This window comes from Chiloscyllium plagiosum, unplaced genomic scaffold (assembly GCF_037043375.1).
Source record: "Chiloscyllium plagiosum isolate Xiang-an unplaced genomic scaffold, Cpla_swu_hap1 HiC_scaffold_31, whole genome shotgun sequence".
Classification (NCBI taxonomy): domain Eukaryota; kingdom Metazoa; phylum Chordata; class Chondrichthyes; order Orectolobiformes; family Hemiscylliidae; genus Chiloscyllium; species Chiloscyllium plagiosum.
The window spans coordinates 862,258-883,721 of NW_028270169.1; the positions used below are offsets into that span (position 1 = coordinate 862,258).

Below are 21,464 nucleotides of genomic sequence, written 5' to 3' on the forward strand. Positions count from 1 at the left end.
ATTAGACATGTCCATTATCCTCACACTTCACATTAATATCACACTTAGGCCATAATGCAAAGTAAAGAGAGCCTCATATTCCCAGGAAGAGGATATGATATTTTCAGAGGTACAACTAGTTGTCACAAAGCATTTGGCAACAATTAATGTCAGTTTAACTCCCTTGTTAGATGATAAATTAAGACTTTAAACGTTTGCTCTTTCCCTTTACTGTCTGAGCTACTGAGTATTTCCAGCAGTTTTTGTCTATTTCCCAAACTCCTGCCTTGCGTTTTCTATGATTATCAGCAGAGTTATTCATGGTAATTCCAGCATATTATCATGTAGTGCGAAAGATTAATGAGTTAAGAAAAATAATTGGATGGAAATGTTAGTATGCAAAACAGCGTGGATACTTTGAACTTCTCAGTGGTGCCAGGGTCCAGTGCACTTCATGGTGTGGGTCCATGTTCAGATGGTAACTGGGTGGATCCTCAAAATGTCGTCAGTAGTTATTACTAAGCACAATTACCATGTTTTTTTGTTTGATGCACATATATAGAATGTTTATAAACAAGCGGCTCCTGGCATGGTTGCAGATAAAAACTCTTGTCACAGCTGTTCAAATCTACACCCATTGGCAGAGTAAACATGTCTAATTCATAGTTCCCATGTTAATCACAGGTGATACCAAGCCTTGATAATTTGAATACATCCTTCTTCAATGAATTTGGGTGGATTGCTTGAGAAACTGATGAACATACTCTCTGAACATTTTATATTCCAAAGTATACAGCTGACGTGTGTAACTGAGAGTGGGTGGAGACTGTTAATTTACGTACACTACTTGCTTATTACAAGCCTAACGCATCTGAAATGTAAAATGTGCAGGGTCAATCAGTGGTGTTCGTGGAGCAATGCTACTCAGCACTCAACTGTCACGTCTGATACAACAGAGAATTACTGGTCTCATGTCCTATTTTGCAAACGTGATGCCGAACCCCCTCAAAATGTGCAAACTCTTTGTAACCATGGAGCAAGTCAAATCTATGCTATATTATCTCATTGGTGAAGTTTAGTGAAGCTTCTGTAGCCAAAGTCACACTTCAGCAAGGCCTTTGACAAGGTCCCACATGGGAAAATGGAAAAAGTAAAAGCTCATGGGATTCAGGGTAATCTGCAAGTTGAATTCAAAATTGGCTTAATGATTAGAGACAGAAGGTGGTGGTAGAAGGCTATCTGTGTGACTGGAACCAGGTGTGCGGTGGCACATCATTGAGACCAGTACTGAGTCCCTTACTGTTTGTGATATTCATAAATTATATAGATGAGAATATGGGGGGCACGACAAGTAAGATTGCAGATGACACAAAGATCGACTGGGTGGTTGTAAGTGAGGTGGAATGTGTTGGTCAGTTGGGCAGATGAATGGCATGTGGAATTTAACCTTGATAAATGTGAGGTGATGAACTTTGGAAGGAGGAACAAAACAAGGGAATACTCAATGAATGGCAGGACTCCAGAATCTGGTTTCTAGCAAGTTCAGAATAACACAGGGATATTGGGATGCTTAATCATAGATCCTTGCAGGTGGCATGACAAGTTTACAGGTAGTTAAGAAGGCATACAGGATGCTTGCTTTTATCAGCTGTGACATGGATGATAAGAGAAGGGAAGTTATATTGGAGCTGTACAGAACTTTGGTCAGGCCACAGCTGGAGTACTGTGTGCAGTTCTGGTCACCGCAGTATAGGAAAGATGTGGCTGCACTTGAGGGGGTGCAAAGGCGATTCATCAGGATGTTGCCTGGAGTGGAGCATTTCAGCAATGAAGAGAGCTGGATAAGTTTAGATTCTTTTCTTTGGAGCAGAGATAGTTGAGGAGGTGCTGACAGAGGTGCATGGATTATGAGGGACATGAATAGAATGGATAGAAAGCAGTTACAAGTGGAGTTCCGCAGGGATCAGTTCTGGGTCCTCTGCTGTTTGTAATTTTTATTAATGACTTGGAAGAGGGAGTTGAAGGGTGGGTCAGTAAATTTGCAGACGATACGAAGATTGGAGGAGTTGTGGATAGTGAGGAGGGCTGTTGTCGGCTGCAAAGGGACTTAAATATGATGCAGAGCTGGGCTGAGGAGTGGCAGATGGAGTTCAACCCTGTCAAGTGTGAGGTTGTCCATTTTGGAAGGACAAATAAGAATGCGGAATACAGGGTTAACGGTAGGGTTCTTAGTAAGGTGGAGGAGCAGAGGGATCTTGGGGTCTATGTTCATAGATCTTTGAAAGTTGCCACTCAGATGGATAGAGCTTGTAAGAAGGCCTATGGTGTATTAGCGTTCATTAGCAGAGGGATTGAATTCAAGAGTCGTGAGGTGATGTTGCAGCTGTATAGGACCTTGGTAAGGCCACATTTGGAGTAGTGTGTGCACTTCTGGTCGCCTCAGTTTAGGAAAGATGTGGAAGCTTTGGAGAGGGTGCAGAGGAGATTTACCAGGATGTTGCCTGGAATGGAGAATAGGTCGTATGAGGATGGGTTGAGAGTGCTAGGCTTTTTCTCATTGGAACGGAGAAGGATGAGGGGTGACTTGATAGAGGTTTATAAGATGATCAGGGGAATAGATAGAGTAGACAGTCAGAGACTTTTTCCCCGGGTACAACAGAGTGTTACAAGGGGACATAAATTTAAGGTGAAGGGTGGAAGATATAGGGGGGATGTCAGGGGTAGGTTCTTTACCCAGAGAGTGGTGGGGGCATGGAATGCGCTGCCTGTGGGTGTGGCAGAGTCAGCATCATTGGTGACCTTGAAGCGGCAATTGGATAGGTACATGGATAGGTGCTTAAGCTAGGACAAATATTCGGCACAACATCGTGGGCCGAAGGGCCTGTTCTGTGCTGTATTGTTCTATGTTCTAAAGCAGTTGTTCCCCTTAGTTGAATGCTCAATAACAAAGGGGCATAATTTTAAAATGAAAGTCAGAAGGTTTAGAGTGGATTTGAGGAAAATCTTTTTCACCCAGAGAATATAGAGGATCTGGACTGCACTATTTGAGAGCGTATTTGGAGCAGGAAATCTCACAACCTTTATAAAAATGTATCTGGATGAATACTTGGAATGTCATAACATTCAAGGCAATGTGCCTATCATGGGAAAGTGGGACTACTGTACATACTACTCTGTTTTTGGCAGTACATATTCGATGGGCAAAAGGGCCTCTTCTGTACTGTCTGATTCTAGTCAAACTGGACTTTTGTATACTGAAGACCTTTATACACAGGACATCACCCTTGAACTTAACTTTCTTGCCTGTCTTCAGCCATTCACTTTTGTTGGTCAATCTGTTGTTCAGTCCTCATCTGCTACCTAACAAATAGGGAATGAATTTGTGTCACCTAACTTTAACTGAAGCAATTGCTCACACTCTTGGTGTCTCAGTGGCTGTCTCCATAGTGCTAGGGATCGGGTTCGATTCTGTAAAGTTTGCACATTCTTCCTGTGTCGGCGTGGGTTTCCTCCCACAGTCCAAAGATGGGCAGGCTACATGGATTAATCAAGGGAAATGCAGGGTTACAGGAATAGGGTAGGGGAGTGAGTCTTGGTGGGATGAGCTTTAGAGGGACAGTGTGTATCTGATGGAAGTAGATGCCCTTGCCAGTCTAACTGGGATTGGGCTAGCTGCACCACTCCTGGAATATCCTGCTTAAAACACTTAGAAAAGTTAAGGTCTGGGCTACCTTCTAGAAATGTTGAGGGTCTGGCCTGGTTCATAATACTATTATAAAGTATGTGGAGTTTCCACATTCTGTGTCTGTGTGGGTTTCATCTGGGTGCTTTGGTTTCCTCCCACAATCCAAAGATGTACAGATCAGGTGAACTGGCCATGCTAAATTGCCCATAGAGTTAGGTGCATGGGTCAGGGGTAAATATAGGGTAGGGGAATGGGGCTGTGTGGGTTTCTCTTTGGTGGGTTGGTGTGGACTTGTTGGGCCAAATGGCCTGTTTCCTTGCTGTAGGTAATCTAATCAATCTGGAAACACTTTCTCTGGATAAAGGGTAGTACATTTAAGACTTTAAAAATGTGATTTCTGGACATTTAGAAAAAAAAACAGTAAAATTAGGCACAATCAACGTGGATTTTGAAAGGGGGAGTATTACTTCAAGTATTGATAAAGGAAGAAACAGTAGATGTGGAGTATTTGGATTTTCAGAAGGCTTTTGACAGGTTAAAAAATAACATTCGAGCCACTGACATTGGGTTGGTGGTAAAATACAAGCATGGATTAAGAACTGACATATCAGAGAATATGAACAAATCAGATCATTCTCAGGATGACAAGCTTTTACTATTGGGGTGCTGCAAGGATCCATGCAAGGTCCACAGCTGTCCACAAGATTGGACGTAGGGACCAATTGTATTTCCAAATTCAACTGATGACAAATCTAGTTGGGAATATATGTTGAGGATGTAATCAGGCGTTTTGGAATAGGCTAAATGAATGGGCTAGAACATGGCAACTGGAATATAATGTGAATAAGTTCTCATTTATTCACATTGGTAGAAAAAACTGAAAATGTTTGTTAAATAGTGAGATTGAACAGTTTGGACTTCCAAAGGGACCTGTGTGCCTTTGTTCATGAGTGACTAATAGCTAGTATGCAGGTGCAGCAAGAAATTTTAGTGCATTTGCTTTCATTGCAAGGGAATTTGAATTCAGTCAGATATCTTGCTGCAATTATGCAGTCTCACCAAAATTGCAGCCTGGAGTACCGTGTACACGTTTGGTCTATTTATGTATTTGGGAATATTTGCCAGAGGAGTGCAATGGAGGTTTATCACCCTTAATCGGTGGGACTGTTTTGAGCAGATGGAGACTGCATTCTCATGAAGAATGAGAAGTGATCTCCAAGAAAATTACAAAATTCTTGGAGCTGGCAGAGTGGATGTTTCCCTGAGTTCAAACTGGGCGACAGTCTCTGCATAAAGGGTACAACATTTAAGACGGAGTTGAAGTGAAATAACTCATTTAGTGGGTGGTGAATTTTAGGAATAACCCTCCTGAGGAGACAATGCCAATATTCCTCGTGTAAAATATGACAACTCCTAACTTGAGGGAGTGTTTGACAATAAGTCTAATGTTAGAGCTGAAGTCCTGAGTAGGACCAGCTCATTAAGGCATTATGCAACTGAGTCATACAAACCTGAAAGGTCAAAACCCTTAATCTGTTAAACTGCAAATTAATCTCAGTTGAGACATTGAACACAATTACCCTAATGCCAAGGAAGAAGGGAAAAAACAGCCTTGGTTTTACTCCTGATCAAGACGTGGGAGTCATGCTCATTGTGCATTTGCGCACTGTGCGTTGCGCTCATGCTCATTTCATGAACTGGTCCTCACCCTGAACAACAACTGAACTGGTCCTCACCCTGAACAACGACTGAACTGGTCCTCACTCTGAACAACGACTGAACTGGTCCTCACCCTGAACAACTTCTCTTTCCAATCGACTGAACTGGTCCTCACCCTGAACAACTTCTCTTTCCAATCGACTGAACTGGTCCTCACCCTGAACAACTTCTCTTTCCAATCGACTGAACTGGTCCTCACCCTGAACAACTTCTCTTTCCAATCGACTGAACTGGTCCTCACCCTGAACAACTTCTCTTTCCAATCGAATGAACTGGTCCTCACCCTGAACAACTTCTCTTTCCAATCAGATACCCCCTCCTACTGCCCCCTTGACTATGACCCCACCCCCCACCACCAAACCATCATCTCCCAGACCGTCCATAACCTCATCACCTCAGGGGATCTCCCATTCACCGCCTCCAACCTCATAGTCCAACAACCCCGCACCGCCCGCTTCTACCTCCTGCCCAAAATCCACAAACCTGACTGCCCAGGCCGACCTATTGTCTCCGCCTGCTCCTGCCCCACCGAACTCATCTCCGCATACCTTGACACCGTCCTGTCCCCCTTAGTCCAAGAACTCCCCACCTACGTTCGGGACACCACCCATACCCTCCACCTGCTCCATGATTTTCACTTCCCCAGTCCCCAACGCCTTATTTTCACCATGGACATCCAGTCCCTGTACACCTCCATCCCCCATCACGAAGGACTCAACGCCCTCCGCTTCTTCCTTTCCCACCGTACCGACCAGTACCCTTCCACTGACACCCTCCTTCGACTGACTGAACTGGTCCTCACCCTGAACAACTTCTCTTTCCAATCCTCCCATTTCCTCCAAACAAAAAGAGTAGCCATGGGCACCCGCATGGGCCCCAGCTATGCCTGCCTCTTCGTAGGATATGTGGAACAGTCCATCTTCCGCAACTACACTGGCCCCACCCCCCACCTTTTCCTCCGCGACATCGATGACGGTATCGGCGTCGCCTCGTGCTCCCACGAGGAGGTTGAACAGCTCATCCACTTCACCAACACCTTCCACCCCGACCTCAAGTTCACCTGGACAGTCTCAGATTCCTCCCTCCCCTTCCTCGACCTTTCTATTTCTATCTCAGGCGACCGAATCAACACGGACATCTACTACAAACCGACCAACTCCCACAGCTACCTGGACTACACCTCCTCCCACCCTGCCCCCTATAAAAACGCCATCCCATTCTCCCAATTCCTTCGACTCCGCCGCATCTGCTCCCAGGAGGACCAGTTCCAAAAACAGATGGCCTCTTTCTTCAAGGACCGCAATTTCCCCCCCGACGTGGTCAACGATGCCCTTCACCGCATCTCTTCCACTTCCCACTCCTCCGCCCTTGAGCCCCGCCCCTCCAACCGCCACCAGGACAGAACCCCACTGGTCCTCACCTACCACCCCACCATCTGTCATTTCCGCCACCTCCAAACGGACCCCACCACCAAGGATATATTTCCCTCCCCTCCCCTATCAGCATTCCGTAAAGACCACTCCCTCCGTGACTCCCTCGTCAGATCCACACCCCACAGCAACCCAACCTCCACTCCCGGCACCTTCCCCTGCAACCGCAGGAGGTGCAAGACTTGCGCCCACACCTCCCCCCTCACCTCCCTCCAAGGCCCCAAAGGAAACTTCCATATCCGCCACAGATTCACCTGCACCTCCACACACATCATCTATTGCATCCTCTGCACCCGATGTGGCCTCCTCTATATTGGGGAGACAGGCCGCCTACTTGCGGAGCGTTTCAGAGAACACCTCTGGGACACCCGGACCAACCAACCCAACCACCCTGTGGCTCAACACTTCAACTCCCCCTCCCACTCCACCAAGGATATGCAGGTCTTTGGACTCCTCCATCGCCAGACCACAACAAAACGACGGTTGGAGGAAGAGCTCCTCATCTTCCGCCTAGGAACCCTCCAACCACAAGGGATGAACTCGGATTTCACCAGTTTCCTCATTTCCCCTCCCCCCACCTTGTCTCAGTCAAATCCATCGAATTCAGCACCGCCTTCCTAACCTGCAATCTTCTTCCTGACCTCTCCGCCCCCACCCCAGTCTGACCTATCACCCTCACCTCGACCTCTTTCCACCTATCATATTTCCGACGCCCCTCCCCCAAGTCCCTCCTCCCTACCTTTTATCTTAGCCTGCTGAACAAACTTTCCTCATTCCTGAAGAAGGGCTTATGCCCGAAACGTCGATTCTCCTGTTCCCTGGATGCTGCCTGACCTGCTGCGCTTTTCCAGCAACACATTTTCAGCTCTGATCTCCAGCATCTGCAGACCTCACTTTCTCCTCATTTCATATCAAGCAAGCAAAAGATGCCCTCCAAGGGTGTGTGGTCTTCCATCACTCAACATAAGCACTTGTACAAATTAGACCATCTGGGGGAGGTCCAAAATGTTAACAACACATAGACAGCAGTGATTCAAAAAAAGCTCATCACTACATTCTCAAGTAGAAATGGGGATGGGCAATAATACAATCATCAGTGATGTACATATCCCACAAGTGGAAGGAAAAAAGTAGTTCCTGCTGTAACTTCAGTAAAAAGCAACATCCATAAAAGAGCAGAGGTTGGAAAACTGCCAATTTATATAGAGAAAAATATTAAAAGTCTAATTTTGAAACCAGCTTCAGAACACAAATACTGTACCTTAATTGAAGGGACACTAAGCATCTCGTATTTGGTAGGCCATTACTTCTACAAACATTAGAAAAGCCTGGATGTTATACTCTGAACTATTACAATTGGTATGTACCTGTGGTCCAGAATGGTTACACACGATGAAGGGATCCCAAGAAGAGCACAGCTCTGCAGAAGTTCCCTCTTCCGAATCTCCCCTTGCATGTAGAAGTTCCCTGAAAATGAAATATTAGCAACTTGTAAACAGCTACTGCATTTTTTTGATGTAAAATGACAGCGTTGGCTAGGCCACTGTTGGATTATTGCATGCAGTTTTGGTCCCCTTCCGATCGGAAGGATGTTATGAAACTTGAAAGGGTTCAGAAAAGATTTACAAGGATGTTGCCAGGGTTGGAGGATTTGAACTATAGGGAGAAGCTGAATAGGCTAGGTGTTTTCCTAGAGTGTTGAAGGCTGAGGGGTGATCTTATAAGGATTTATAAAATCATGAAGGGTGTGGACAGGGTAAATAGATAAGATATTTTCTCTTGGGTGGGAAGAGTCCAGAACTACAGGGCATAGGTTTAGGGTGAGAGGGGAAAGATATCAAAGAGACCTAAGAGGTAATTTTTTTATGCAGATGTGGTACGTATATGTAATGAGCTGTTAGAGGAAGTGGTGGAGGCTAGTACAAAAACAGCATTTAAAAGGCATCTGATGGGTATATGAAAAGGAAGGGTTTAAGATACTGGCCAGGTGCTAGCAAGTGCGTTAAAGTGGAGATTTGAGACAGCCCAGAGAATCCCTTGTGGACTCAGGCTTGTAAGCTTCTCTCTCTTGGTTCTTCCCAGAGATCGTACTCTTTGGAAGTCTGGAATAAAAACCCCTTACAGACAGTTTAGTTAAATTTTAGCTATCCCCTTTATTCACTAATAGCATACAACATAACACCGATACCTATAAGCTAAACAAGGTTCTAATAACTTAGAGTAGGGTACCAGCTCTTAAAGTGCCCCAGCAGGCTACTCTCATGAACTGATAGTGGCTTCCTTTATACAAAAGTTTTTTTAAAAATTGCATGTTCTTAATTAGACAGATAACAATTAAAGACAATAATTCGTAAGGAAGAAAAGTTAATTGACTAATCACTCCTACAGGCCTAAGCCATTCATCAGGTCAGAAAAACATACCCAGCCAAGTTAGGCGCCTGCTCATGAGATAAACTCCTATCATAAAGAGGTACCTGTCCGAGCTAATTAGAAAGTTCATAAGATAACCTTGCACAGATCACATGTCTGATACAATTATTTTACAAAATGGCTTCTTAGCAGGAGAGCAAACTTTTGACCATAAAATGGCTTCCTGACACATTGTGCTAGAATCTCTTCAATGTTAGGCTTAGAATAATTTCTAAGCTAGGAGCAGACTCCTTTTTAAGCATTGAATCATTCTGTACCTGAGGCTGAGATGTTACCATAAGGTTGCATTTAAACTGACTCACTAGTCTTTGAATTGACTTTCTTCCTTTTCAGGATTGGATTCAAAATCAAATAAGACATGAGATCTGATTAGTTAGAATTGACTATGGGGCAGTCTGTAGAGTGTCTGCAAGAACAGCAAGTAAGTTAAGGCTTCAATAATATTACCTTTTACAGAATTTGTATTTAATGGCTACTCAATATCATCATAAAGTCCCAAAATACGATTAAATTCAATCCATAGCAGATAAGCACTAAGAGTTAATTTTCTACTGGCTCCAACAGCCTCAGGACTAAAATGGTCTCTCTCTAGTGCCCTTTTGAACTCAAGTCAGCAAAGATTTTTTTGTCTGCCCCGCTTGCAAGGGGAAATAAGAATCCATTCTAATTGGCAGCATAGGGGTCAGATTCAAACACTGTTATTAATTTCACAAGGGAACGGCTGTGAATGTTATCACTTGGTGTCCTGTTCGCACAGTTTCATCAATGCTAAGGCAAATGTTCTTCATTGCCTTACAGCATCCTGTTATCACTTGGTGAGCCCAGATGTCCCCTGTCTTCTGCATTCCTTGAGTTCCCCTTTTTTCTGAGCCTTCCTGCCTGTCTATTTTCTAGTGCAGTAAATGTAGTGAATTATGGAACACATTTTAGTCTAAATGTTTAAAGACAAGTTTTAAGGCTATAGACTTATTAGATATATCTGCCAGGGACCAGCAATCTACTCTCTTGCCTGTTACTTTAATGGGATCTATGAGAATTAACCTTGTCTGAGGTTCATGATGGTTAGATGGAACAGAAGTCTCAGAAGTAGCCTTTTTTAAAGAAAGCTTTCTTTTACTGCACATGCAAAGTAGAACACATGCATTCTTCTTTGGAGTGAAACAAATTTCATTATTTAATACGAAAAATATAGTTGTTACTTCCAAATATATGTCCAATGTGAAAACTTACAGTACAGGTACACAATCCTTTATCCAAAACCCTCAGGACCAGCTGGTTTTTGGAATAATACCAAACAGCAGATGACCTGTGAGTACTACTGAGATGGAATTGATGGCTGTCAGTGCTGGGTCATGCCCCCACATCACACCTGAGTGATGTGGGTCAAGTGGGTGTGGAGTTGGGTTAACTGTTTGCACACCAAACAACCTTGTTCATGAGGAAAAAATCTTCGGATATCAGATAAAGGATTGTCTACCTGTATTAGCATTCTGAATCTTTTGGTGTTTAGGATCTAAATTTGGAACCTGCTCAGCAAGCCTGTGTGTCTGCTATTTTCCTTCTGCTATACTGTATAGTACAAGGTGCTTCCTTGGTAATAACAGATACAGTTTAGCAAAGGAAGCCTTAATCCAGCTCCCTAGAAAATTGTAACCAATAGAAAAATAAAGTGTTGCTCTTTTATTCTCCTTGTACCTGTTAATTGGATGCCATATTACCAATTTAACTGTTTACTGAGATTTCTTAGAACCAAAAGCTTTTATTTTCACCATTATGAAGTGGTCACAGGCTGACAAACATATACATACTGGATCAACAATTTTTAATTGCATTCTCTGTAGCAATAGCTTGCACTGGTATGAGGTTTGGAAACCCAAGGATAGATTTACTGTAAATGGCAAAACAACCAGAAAGGATTTGAGATAAGCAGGTTGATCTGAAAGGCTGGTTAAGCAAATGTAGCACTAACTTTCAAAGGTAATTGCATAAATTGTTAAAAGACACCCAGATACGCTTTCTCATCCCAACTTAATACACACTGACCACAGCACTTAAGGCGCTTTCAACTTTCAGCCAGAAGTGCCGTGGGCGGCACGGTGGCACAGTGGTTAGCACTGCTGCCTCGCAGCGCCAGAGACTCGGGTTCAATTCCTGACTCAGGCCACTGACTGTGTGGAGTTTGCACGTTCTCCCCGTGTCTGCGTGGGTTTCCTCCGGGTGCTCCAGTTTCCTCCCACAGTCCAAAGATGTGCAGGGTCAGGTGAATTGGCCATACTAAATTGCCCGTAGTGTTAGGTAATGGGTAAATGTAGGGGTATGGGTGGGTTTCGCTTCGGCGGGTCGGTGTGGACTTGTTGGGCCGAAGGGCCTGTTTCCACACTGTAATCTAATCTAATCTAATCTAATCTAATCTAGAAAATGATCCATCTCTGCCTCCTCCAGTGGTCCCTAGCATTATAGATACTAGTCTTCAACCAAGTTGATTCACTCCATGTGATTTCAAACAGTTGGTGGCACTGGATACTGCGAGGACTATAGGCCCTGAGAACATTCCAGCAACAGTACTGAGGACTTGTGCCCCAGAACTTGCCACTCCCCTAGCCAAGCTGTTCCAGTGTAGTTATAACAATGGAAAATTACCCAAGTATATCCTGTACACTAAGCAGAACAAATCCAGCTCCATCAATCTAATCTCTATCATCAACAAAGTAATGGAAGGTGTCATCAACAAAGCTATGAAGCAGCATCTGATCAGTGTTGTCTGTTTTGGTTCTGCCAGCATCACACAGTTCCTGACCTCATGAAAGCTTAGGTTCAAATATGAATAAAACAGCTGAATTCCTGAGGAGAGTTACTGCCTTTAGCATCAAGGCCACATTCAACTGACTAGGGTATAAAGGAGCCATAGCAAAACTGAAATCAACACTTATCAGTGTAAACTGTTATGAAGGTGCAGAGGTGTACTCACCATTTAGGAGTTGAAAAACTAGCAAGGACTGACAAAACACTGTCCTGAACAAAGAAGGTAACACATGGGGAAACAAATAGCTGCAGATGAGTTGCCATGAAACAAACACAAATTCAAATTCTACCAGTTTAAATTATGCCCCAAGATACCAAAATCCAATTAAATTTGGATAAAATTTAAAACCAATAAAACAATCCAATGTTTTGGGGTATAAAACCAGACATTTTGAAGAGTTAGGAAAACAGCCAAAGACATCCACAAATATAGACTGCTAGTTGAAGAGTTCTCTGCAAGTTGCCTGTCTATAAGAAGTTTGTGCAGCAACCCATCAAAACCAACCCACAGAAAATCTACAAAGGAGAATCAACAAAGCTGACAGGTTTTTGAAACGTGTTTGTTTTGTTTTACATCTTAATCGAGATTTTTTAAAGTTGGACCAGTATTGTAGAGTGGGAGGTAAAGGATAGGTTTAAGAGAAAGGAGTTGTACATAATTGTTTTTAATACTGTCTCTTCTTTAAGAAGAAAATTGTTAACTATTACTTTAAGTAGTGACCTCTGGGATAGTTGTGTCTCCTGAATTTTAACACATTATACGATTAGGTGAATGTTTTCTGTGGCTGCAATGGTTGGAGTCATACTCAGCATACAGAAATAGGTTTGTGGTTGTTGGAAGTCAGTCATCTTAGCTTCAGTACATTTCTGCAGGAGTTTGACTGGGTAGTGCCCTAGGCCCAACAACCTTCAGCTGCCTCCTCAATGACCGTTCCTCAAGGGCAGAAGTGGAGATGTTTGCCAATGACTACACAACATTACAACTCATACTGAAGCAGTCCATGTTCCAATCCAACAAGATATGGACAATATCCAGGTTTTGGCTCAACTGGCAAGTAACATTCAAAGAACAATACAGAACAGGAATACTTCAGCCCACCAAGCTGAAGCCAATTCCTAATTTGCACCCCACAAATGCAGGACAATGACCACTTCTAATAAGAGACCATCTAAGCACACTTGGTGGTGTTCCACAACTGAATTCCTCACTGCCAACATCCTTGGTACTACATTTTGCAGAAACTCAACTGGTGATAAGAGCAGTTCAGATGCTAGGAATACTGTGGCAGATAACACTTTTCCCTGACTCCCCAAAGCCTGTCCATCTACAGGGCATATGTCATGATAGTGATGGAATACTTCCCAGTTACTTGCATGGCAAAATGAGAACACCACCTTCAAGTTCCTTTCCAAGCCAGTCACCATGCTCACTTGGAAATATATTGCTGTTCCTTCACTGTTGGGTCAAAATCCTGAAATTACCTCCCTAAATGGTACTGTGGATCAACCTATAGCATGTTGACTGCAGCAGTTCAAGGTGGTAGCTCACCAATAACTTCTCACGGATAATTAGGGATGGGCAATAAAATGTTGGCCAGCCAGCAATGCCCATGTCCCAAGAGTGAATTTAAAAAAACATTTTTCCTCATATCCCCTCTAATCCTTCTGCCACTTCACCTGAATCCATGACCCCTGCTTTTTGAACTCTGCCAAGGGAATCAGGCTCCTTCTGTGTACTCTACCTCTACCCCCTCAGTATTGTATACCTCAATTGTGTCGGCCCTTTTCCTTCTCCGTTTCAAGGAAAGCAACATAGACTTCTCTGATCTCTCCTCAAACCAACAATTCTCTAGCCCTGGCAACTTTTCTAGTAAATCTTCTCTGCACTGCCTCCAGAGCAATTATGTCCTTCCTGAAATGTGGTGACCAGAAATGCGCACAGTTGTGGCCTTGCCAGTGTCTTATATAGTTTCATCACTGCATCCCTACTTTTGTACTCTATATCTGTTATGAAGATGTGGGTGTACTGTATCTTTTAAGAGTTAGAAGCTAGCAGAACTACCTGACACAGCACCAAGTGTTCTCAATAAGGTAACAGTGCAATGCTTTGGCCAAGTATCAAGGCAAAAAGGTAGTAGAGGAGTTAATAGCTTTTTTCGCACAATATGGGCTACACAGAGAGATTCAGTCGGACCAAGGATCTAATTTTACTGCTATTCTGTTTACAGAATTAAAGGATAGATTATACATATGCACTGGATTTAAAGTGCATATCATCCTGAATCACAGGGAGCTTGAGAAAGGTGGCATCAGACCTTTAAGAACATGTTGGCACATACTGTCAGGACTACCTGAATGACTGGGATGAAGGTATGCCAATGTTTGCCATTAAAGATGCCCCAAATGAATCTACTCAGTTAACTCCCTTTCAGATAATCGGTCATGAAGTGAAAGACCCTTGGAAGTTAAAGAAAAGTTGACATGACCAAAGTCGGCATGACCAAAGTCGGAGATCTCACACTTAGGTTATGTATCTGAGGTAAGGGAGAGATTACGTAGAGTAGGTGAGTTAGCTAAACAGCACCTAAAGGGGGCACAGTGTAGAGAAGCAGGGGCAGATAAAAACTCAGACTAATGTTTTTCTGGAGGATAATATGTTAGTACTGTTACCAATGATAGGAGATCCTTTCAAAGCCAGGTTCAATGGTTCCTATCAAATTGAGAAAAGGATGAGTGAGGTGAACGATCTAGTAAAGATGCCAGATAGAAAAAGGTATAGAGTTTGTCATGTGACATGTTGAAACTGTATTATACTAAAGAGAAGGGACTGGGAAAACAGGTGTTAGTTACTTCCCCGCAGAGTGAGGAATCGAATCCAGATGATGTGGATTTTAAGGTACCTCAAAATCTATTTTAAAAAGAGGTCCTTGAGGATGGGATAGGTCATAGGAGCACAGAACGCAGTTGAAAGATTTGTTACTGCAGTATAAGGACATATGAAAGAATCAGATTGGGAGGACTAGTGCTATTATACATGAAGCAGATGTAGCGAATATTGCTCTGTTTAAAACAAGACCCCTATCGGCTTAATCGTCTCAAAGCTAAACAGGTCCAGATGGAGGTGGGGGCCATGCTTGATGAGGATATTATCAAACCAAGCCAGAGTGAGTGGAGGTTGCCGATCGTCTTAGTTCCCAAACCAGACAGGACTCTACGATTCTGTGTGGATTATCGGAAGGTCAACGCTGTTACAAAATCTGACTCCTATCCAATTCCTAGATTGGACTGTATCAAGAAAGTCTATCAAGCCAGTTACATCACCAACTTGGACTTAATGCACGGTTACTGGCAGATACCTTTATCAGAGACTGCGAAATAAATTTCTGCGTTTGTAACCATAAATGGGCTATATCAGTTAAGTGATGGCCTTTGGAATGAAGAATGCACCCACCACATTCCAGAGACTCTAACAAAGTTGTGGCTGGGTTAACAAACTGTGCAGTCTATTTGGACAATGTGGTGATCTTTAAGTCCTGGAAAGGTCACATGGTACATTTGGCAGAGCTCTTTGAACAACTATGAGAAGCAAAACTAGTGATAAACTTAAATAAAAGAAAATTTGCGAAAGCAGAGGTGACTTTCTTGGGACATAACATCAGTCATGGAAGGTTGACCCCACGGAACGCAAAGACTAAGGTCATCTAGGAATTTCCACAACCAACCTCTAAGAAAGAGGTGCTTCGATTCTTAGGACTCAGCAGATTTTATCAGAGGTTTGTTTCAAACTTCAGCAGTGTAGTGGCACAGTTAACCAATTAGCTGAAGAAGAACAAAGTTTCAGTGGATAGACCCATGCCACTAGGCATTCAACCATTTGAAATCATTATTAACCACCAAATCAGTTTTAGCTGCACCAAACTTTTCAAAACCTTTTAAAGTCACCATCAATGCTATTGACATAGGAGTTGGAGGTGTCTTCCTACAGGAAGATGAGGATGGGATTGAACTACCAGTTTATTACTTTTCAAAGAAGATCAACATCCACCAGAAATAGTCCACGATCGGAAGAGAACTATTGAGTTTGGTACTAGCCTTAAAACATTTCAACGTGTACGTCTCAAACAGTGTCTGAGATGGTTGCGTACACAGATTTTGTTGGGGTCTTATGTTACAGACTTTAAAAAGTCATACATGTTGCAGTTCATAAGAATGTAATTGCAGATGCGTTATTGTGGATTTAACTGCAAGTTTAGATGAGATTTGTATTCAATGTTATATCTATACAGGGATTTGGGAAGAAGTTAAGGTGAACTTTAAGTTATCTGTATGTTTAAAGATTAAAGAAAAATGAAGCCATCTTTTCACTATGATTCTTTTTTTTCTTAAGGGAGCAGGTGTTATGAAGATGTGGGTCTGACACTTACAAAGTCAGAAGTGAGTAGAATTACCTGACACTGCACCAAGTGTTCTCAATAAAGGTAACATTTGGTCGAACAGCTCAATCAGCAGGTTTGCCTGGAGCCAAACCAATTCGAAATAGGCCAAGCAGTTTAAATTACACCCTGAAAAATACCAAATTCTAATCAAATTTGTCAATATACTAAATTCTATCTAAAAAGTCAATGACCTAATCCAATGCTTTGGGGGTATAGGACATGGAAAATTGAACAGTTAGGAGGAGAACTGCCATGCCATCAGCATGTTAAAACTGCCCAAAAAATAGTTCTCTTAAAGGTACCTTTATTGATCAGTAAACTATGAAGCAGAATTCCCAAGAAGAAAAGATAGGGATACAGAGAATAACCAAAAGCTGCCTGGTTTTGAGGTAAGCAGTTCTGTTTTGTCAATCTTAATCAGTACTGCAGAGGGGAAAGCAAAAGGTTAGAGGAAGGAGTTATAAATAGCTGTTAGCTATTCTGTTATACTTTAAGAAATAAAGTTGTTAATTTTTACTTTAAATAGTTCTTGACCCCTCAAATTTCTGCACGGGATAAATCTTGTGTTGCTGATTTAATTTCAGCAGGAGTTCTTACCCTGTGTCAATACCAATGAAGGAAAGCATTGCATATACCTTCTTTACAACTTACTTACTTGCACTGCTGCCCTTAGGGACCTGGCAATGTGCAAACCTAGCTTTCTCACTTCGTCTACCTATTTCCTCATTCGCATTTATTGTGTATTCCTTTTTACCGTTTGACCTCCCTAAGTACATTGCATTACCTCATACTTATGAGTTGAACTCTTTCTGCCATTTTCTTACCCATTCCTCCCATCTACAGCAAACCTTTGATTAACCCAGAGGTGTACTAATTTCCGGGGGCGGGGAGAGATTTACAAATGCCCTTCATGAGTGTTTGAAATATTTCCTGCAGGGGGATGGGAACCTAAGTAGTAGTTCTAGTCTCCAGGAGGTTGAGAGTAGTGAGGTCAGAAATATGGTTGCAAGACTGCACTGGCAAGCAGGAAGGTGGTTTGAAATGGGTTTACTTTAATGCCAGGAGCATCTGGAATATGGTGGATCAACTTGCAGCATGGGTACCTGGGACTTCAATTTTGTGGCCATTTTGGAGACCTGGATAGAGCAGGGACAGGAATGGTTGTTCCCAGTTCTGGGATTTAAATCTTTAAATAAGAGATGGTAAGAGGGGGAGGTGTGGCAATGTTAGTCAAGAACTGTATTACAGTAGCAGAAAGACAGTAGCAGAGGACGCTCTTGCTAAGGTTAGAAACAGGAAAGGAGAGGTAACCCTGTTCAGAATTTTTTTATAAGCCTCCAAATAGTTCCACAGATGTAGTGGAAAGGATTGCAAAGATGATTCTGGATAGGAGTGGGAGTAACGGGTAGTTATGGGGGATTTCAACTTTTCAAATTGACTGGAAATTCTACAGTTCGAGTATAGATGGGTCAGCTTTGTCCAATGTGTGCAGGATGATTTCCTGACACCGGATGTAGACAGGCCAACAAAGGGTGAGGCCACATTGGATTTAGTACTGGGTAATGAACCCGGCCAGGTGTTAGATCAGGATGTAGGTGAACACTTTGGTGATAGTGACCACAATTCGGTTAGGTTTAATTTAGTGATGGAAAGGGATAGATATATATTGTAGGGCAAAAGTTATCGCTGGGGGAAAGGCAATTATGATGCAATTAGGCAAGATTTGAGAAGGGGAAGGAGACTGCAGGGGATGGGTACAATTGAAACATTGAACTTATTCAAGGAACAGCTTGTCCTTAAGTATGTACCTGTCAGGCAGGGAGGAAGTGGTTGAGCGAGGGAGCCGTGGTTTACCAAAATTGAATCTCTTGTCAAGAAGAATGCTTATGTTAGGATGAAACGTGAAGGCTCAAAGGGCACTTGAGAGTTACAAACTAGCCAGGAAAGACTGAAAGGGAACTCAGACGAGCCAGGAGTGGACATGAGAAGTTGTTGGCAGATGGGCTCAAGGGAAATTTTAAAGCGTTCTATATCAGGAATAATAGAACAACTAGAATAAGATTAGGACCAATAAAGGACAGTAGTGGCAAGTTGTGCATGGAGTCGGAGGAGATAGAAGAAGCACTAAATGAATGTTTTGTCTGCATTTGCACTGGAAAAAGACTGTTGTCGAGGAGAATACTGAGACACAGGCTACTAGACTACAAGGAATTGAGGTTCACAAGGAGGAGGTGTTAGAAATTTTGGAAAGTGTGAAAATCCAGGGCTAGATTAGATTTATCCTAGGATTCTTTGGGAAGCTCAGGAGGAGACTGCAGAGCCTCTTGGCATGATCTTGATGCATGAACAGTGCCAGAAGACTGGAGTTAGAAAATGTTGTCCCCCTGTTCAAGAAGGGGAGGACAGACAACCCTGGTTATAGACCAGTGAGCCTTACTTAGGTTCTGGGTAAAGTGTTGGGAATGGTTATAAGAGATCGTATTTATAATCATCTAAAGAGGAATAAGTTGATTAGGGATAATCAACACTGTTTTGTGAAGGGTAGGTCGTGCCTCACAAACTTAGAGTTCTTTGAAAAAGGTGACCAAACAAGTGGATGAGGGTAAATCGGTTGTGGTGTGCAGATTCCTCACGGTAGACTAATGCACAAAATATGGAGGCATGGGATTGAGGGTGATTTTAGCAGTTTGGATCAAACATTGGCTAGCTGAAAGAAGACAGAGGATAGTCATTGATGGGAAATGTTCATCCTGGAGTTCAGTTACTAGTGGTGTACCGCAAGGATCTGTTTTGGGGCCATTGCTGTTGGTCATTTTTAGAAATGACCTAGATGAGGGCCGAGAATGATGGGTTAGTAAACTTGCAGATGACACTCAGGTAGGCAGAGTTGTGGATAATGCCGAAGGATGTTGTGGGTGGGTTACAGGGGCATAGATAAGATGCAGAGGTGGGCAGAGAAGTAGCAAATGGAATTTAATGCAGAAAAGTGAGGTAAATTCACTTTGGAAGCTGCAACAAGAATAAAGAGTACTAGGCTAATGGTAAGCTTCTTGGCAGTGTAGATGAGCAGAGAGATCTGGGTGCCCATGTACATAGATCTCTAAGTTGCAACCCAGGTTGATCGGGTTGTTCAAAAGGCATACTGTGTGTTAGCTTTTATTGGTAGAGGGATTGAGTTTTAGAGTCATGAGGTTGCTACTGTACAAAACCTCTGTTGCAGCCACACGTGGAGTATTGCATACAGTTCTGGTCACCGCATTATAGGAAGGGTGTGGAAGCTTTGGAAAGGGTTCAGAGGAGATTTACTGGAATGTTGCCTGGTATGGAGGGAAGGTCTTATGAGGAAAGACTGAGGGACTTGAGGCTGTTTTCATTGGCGAGAAGAAGGTTGAGAAGTGACTTAATTAAGACATACAAGATAATCAGAGGGTTAGATAGGGTGGGCAGTGAGAGCCTTTTTACTTGGATGGTGATTGCTAGCACGAGGGGACATAGTTTTAAATTGAGGGATGATAGACATAGGACAGATGTCAGAGGTAGTTTCTTTACTCAAAGTAGGAGCAGCATGGAATGCACTGCCTGCAACTGTAGTAGACTCGCCAACTTTAAGGGCATTTAAATGATCGTTGGATAAACATATGGATGAAAATGGAATAGTGTCAGATAGATAGGCTTCAGATTGGTTCCACAGGTTGGTGCAACATTGAGGGCTGAAGGCCCTGTACTGCACTTCTACGTTCTAACCAGTACCTATACTGGTTGATTAAATATTCCAGATATCAAGTAGTGCACATGAACATCATAGAGGATGCCTCGAGCACAAATTCCATAATTATGAAGTGCTTCAAAACGTCAGTCATGGCTCACACCAACTCCAGCCTACCAAAGTGCCTTGATCCCTGGCAACTGCTCTTCCCAAGATCACAAAAAACTACAGTTGTGAAAACAGACCAGTTTATCAAGCAAACTAGCTTTCCATCTATACCTCCTGCTGCCTCAAGGCGGCAACCAACATGATCAAAGTCCACTGTTCATTCATACCTTTTTTTTTTCCTGTCCAACTGTTTCTCTCTTTTCGGCTGTATTTCCACCTGTTGTTTACTCCTTACTTGCTCCCCATTTTCTGCATTAAAAAAAACTTTTTTTTTCCAATAACTACTATCAGTCCTGAGTCAATGAACCCGAAACCTAAACTCTGATTTCTTTCCACAGATGCTGCCAGACCTGCTGAGGCTTTCAATCAGTTTTTATTTGTAATTAAAAACCCCTCTTACTCCAGTTATACTTTCTTCTCCTACCCTCTTCTTTTGGGAAGAAAATATCAAAGTTTTGAATACATGTATAAACAGATTCAAGAACAGCTTCTTCCCCACTAGCAATCAGACTTGAATGGATCTCTCAAATGTTAATACTGATCTGTCCCTCTGCGGCTGTAACACTGCTCTGCTACCCTAAGGCACTTTGTATGGTATGATCTGTCTGTATACGATGAAATAAAACATTTTTTCACTATCTCAGTACATGACAACAATAAATCAAACTCAAACTAACCACAGTAAAGCTTGACCAAGCGAAGCTTCGAGACATCGATATCGCTCATAATCTATGTAAAAATATCAGCACACCACCTAAAATTAATGTAAAAGCACAAAGTAATAGAAAAATAATACTGCAGATATACATATCACTTATTTATTTACAGCATAAATACTCATACATTGCAGAAGACTGCAGTTTTTGAGGTAAAGAATTTTTGCTCGTTTATCAAAAGCAAAGGTTGATAAGGTGCCCGTTTAAAATAGTGGTGTATGTCATTTTGTAGCTTATAGCTATCCTCTACACCATTCACTACGTGGCCAACTACTGTTGTCTGCAAATTTCTCAATCGTGCCCCCACATTCAAGTACAAATTGTTAATGTATAAAACAAACAGCAGACGCACCAACATCGAGCCCTGGGGAGCACTATCTGCAGGGGCAGCTA

General features: G+C 42.7%; 1 protein-coding gene across 2 annotated transcripts in view; it reads right to left on the reverse strand.

The window, feature by feature from the left end:
• Window positions 1-21,464, reverse strand: part of pigl (phosphatidylinositol glycan anchor biosynthesis, class L) — an 82,490-nt gene that overhangs the window by 48,409 nt on the left and 12,617 nt on the right. For both annotated transcript variants that reach the window (XM_043714226.2, XM_043714225.2), the window contains exon 2: window positions 8,181-8,280. In XM_043714226.2, coding sequence (XP_043570161.2) covers window positions 8,181-8,280 — 100 coding nt within the window. The remainder of the gene's footprint in view (window positions 1-8,180; window positions 8,281-21,464) is intronic.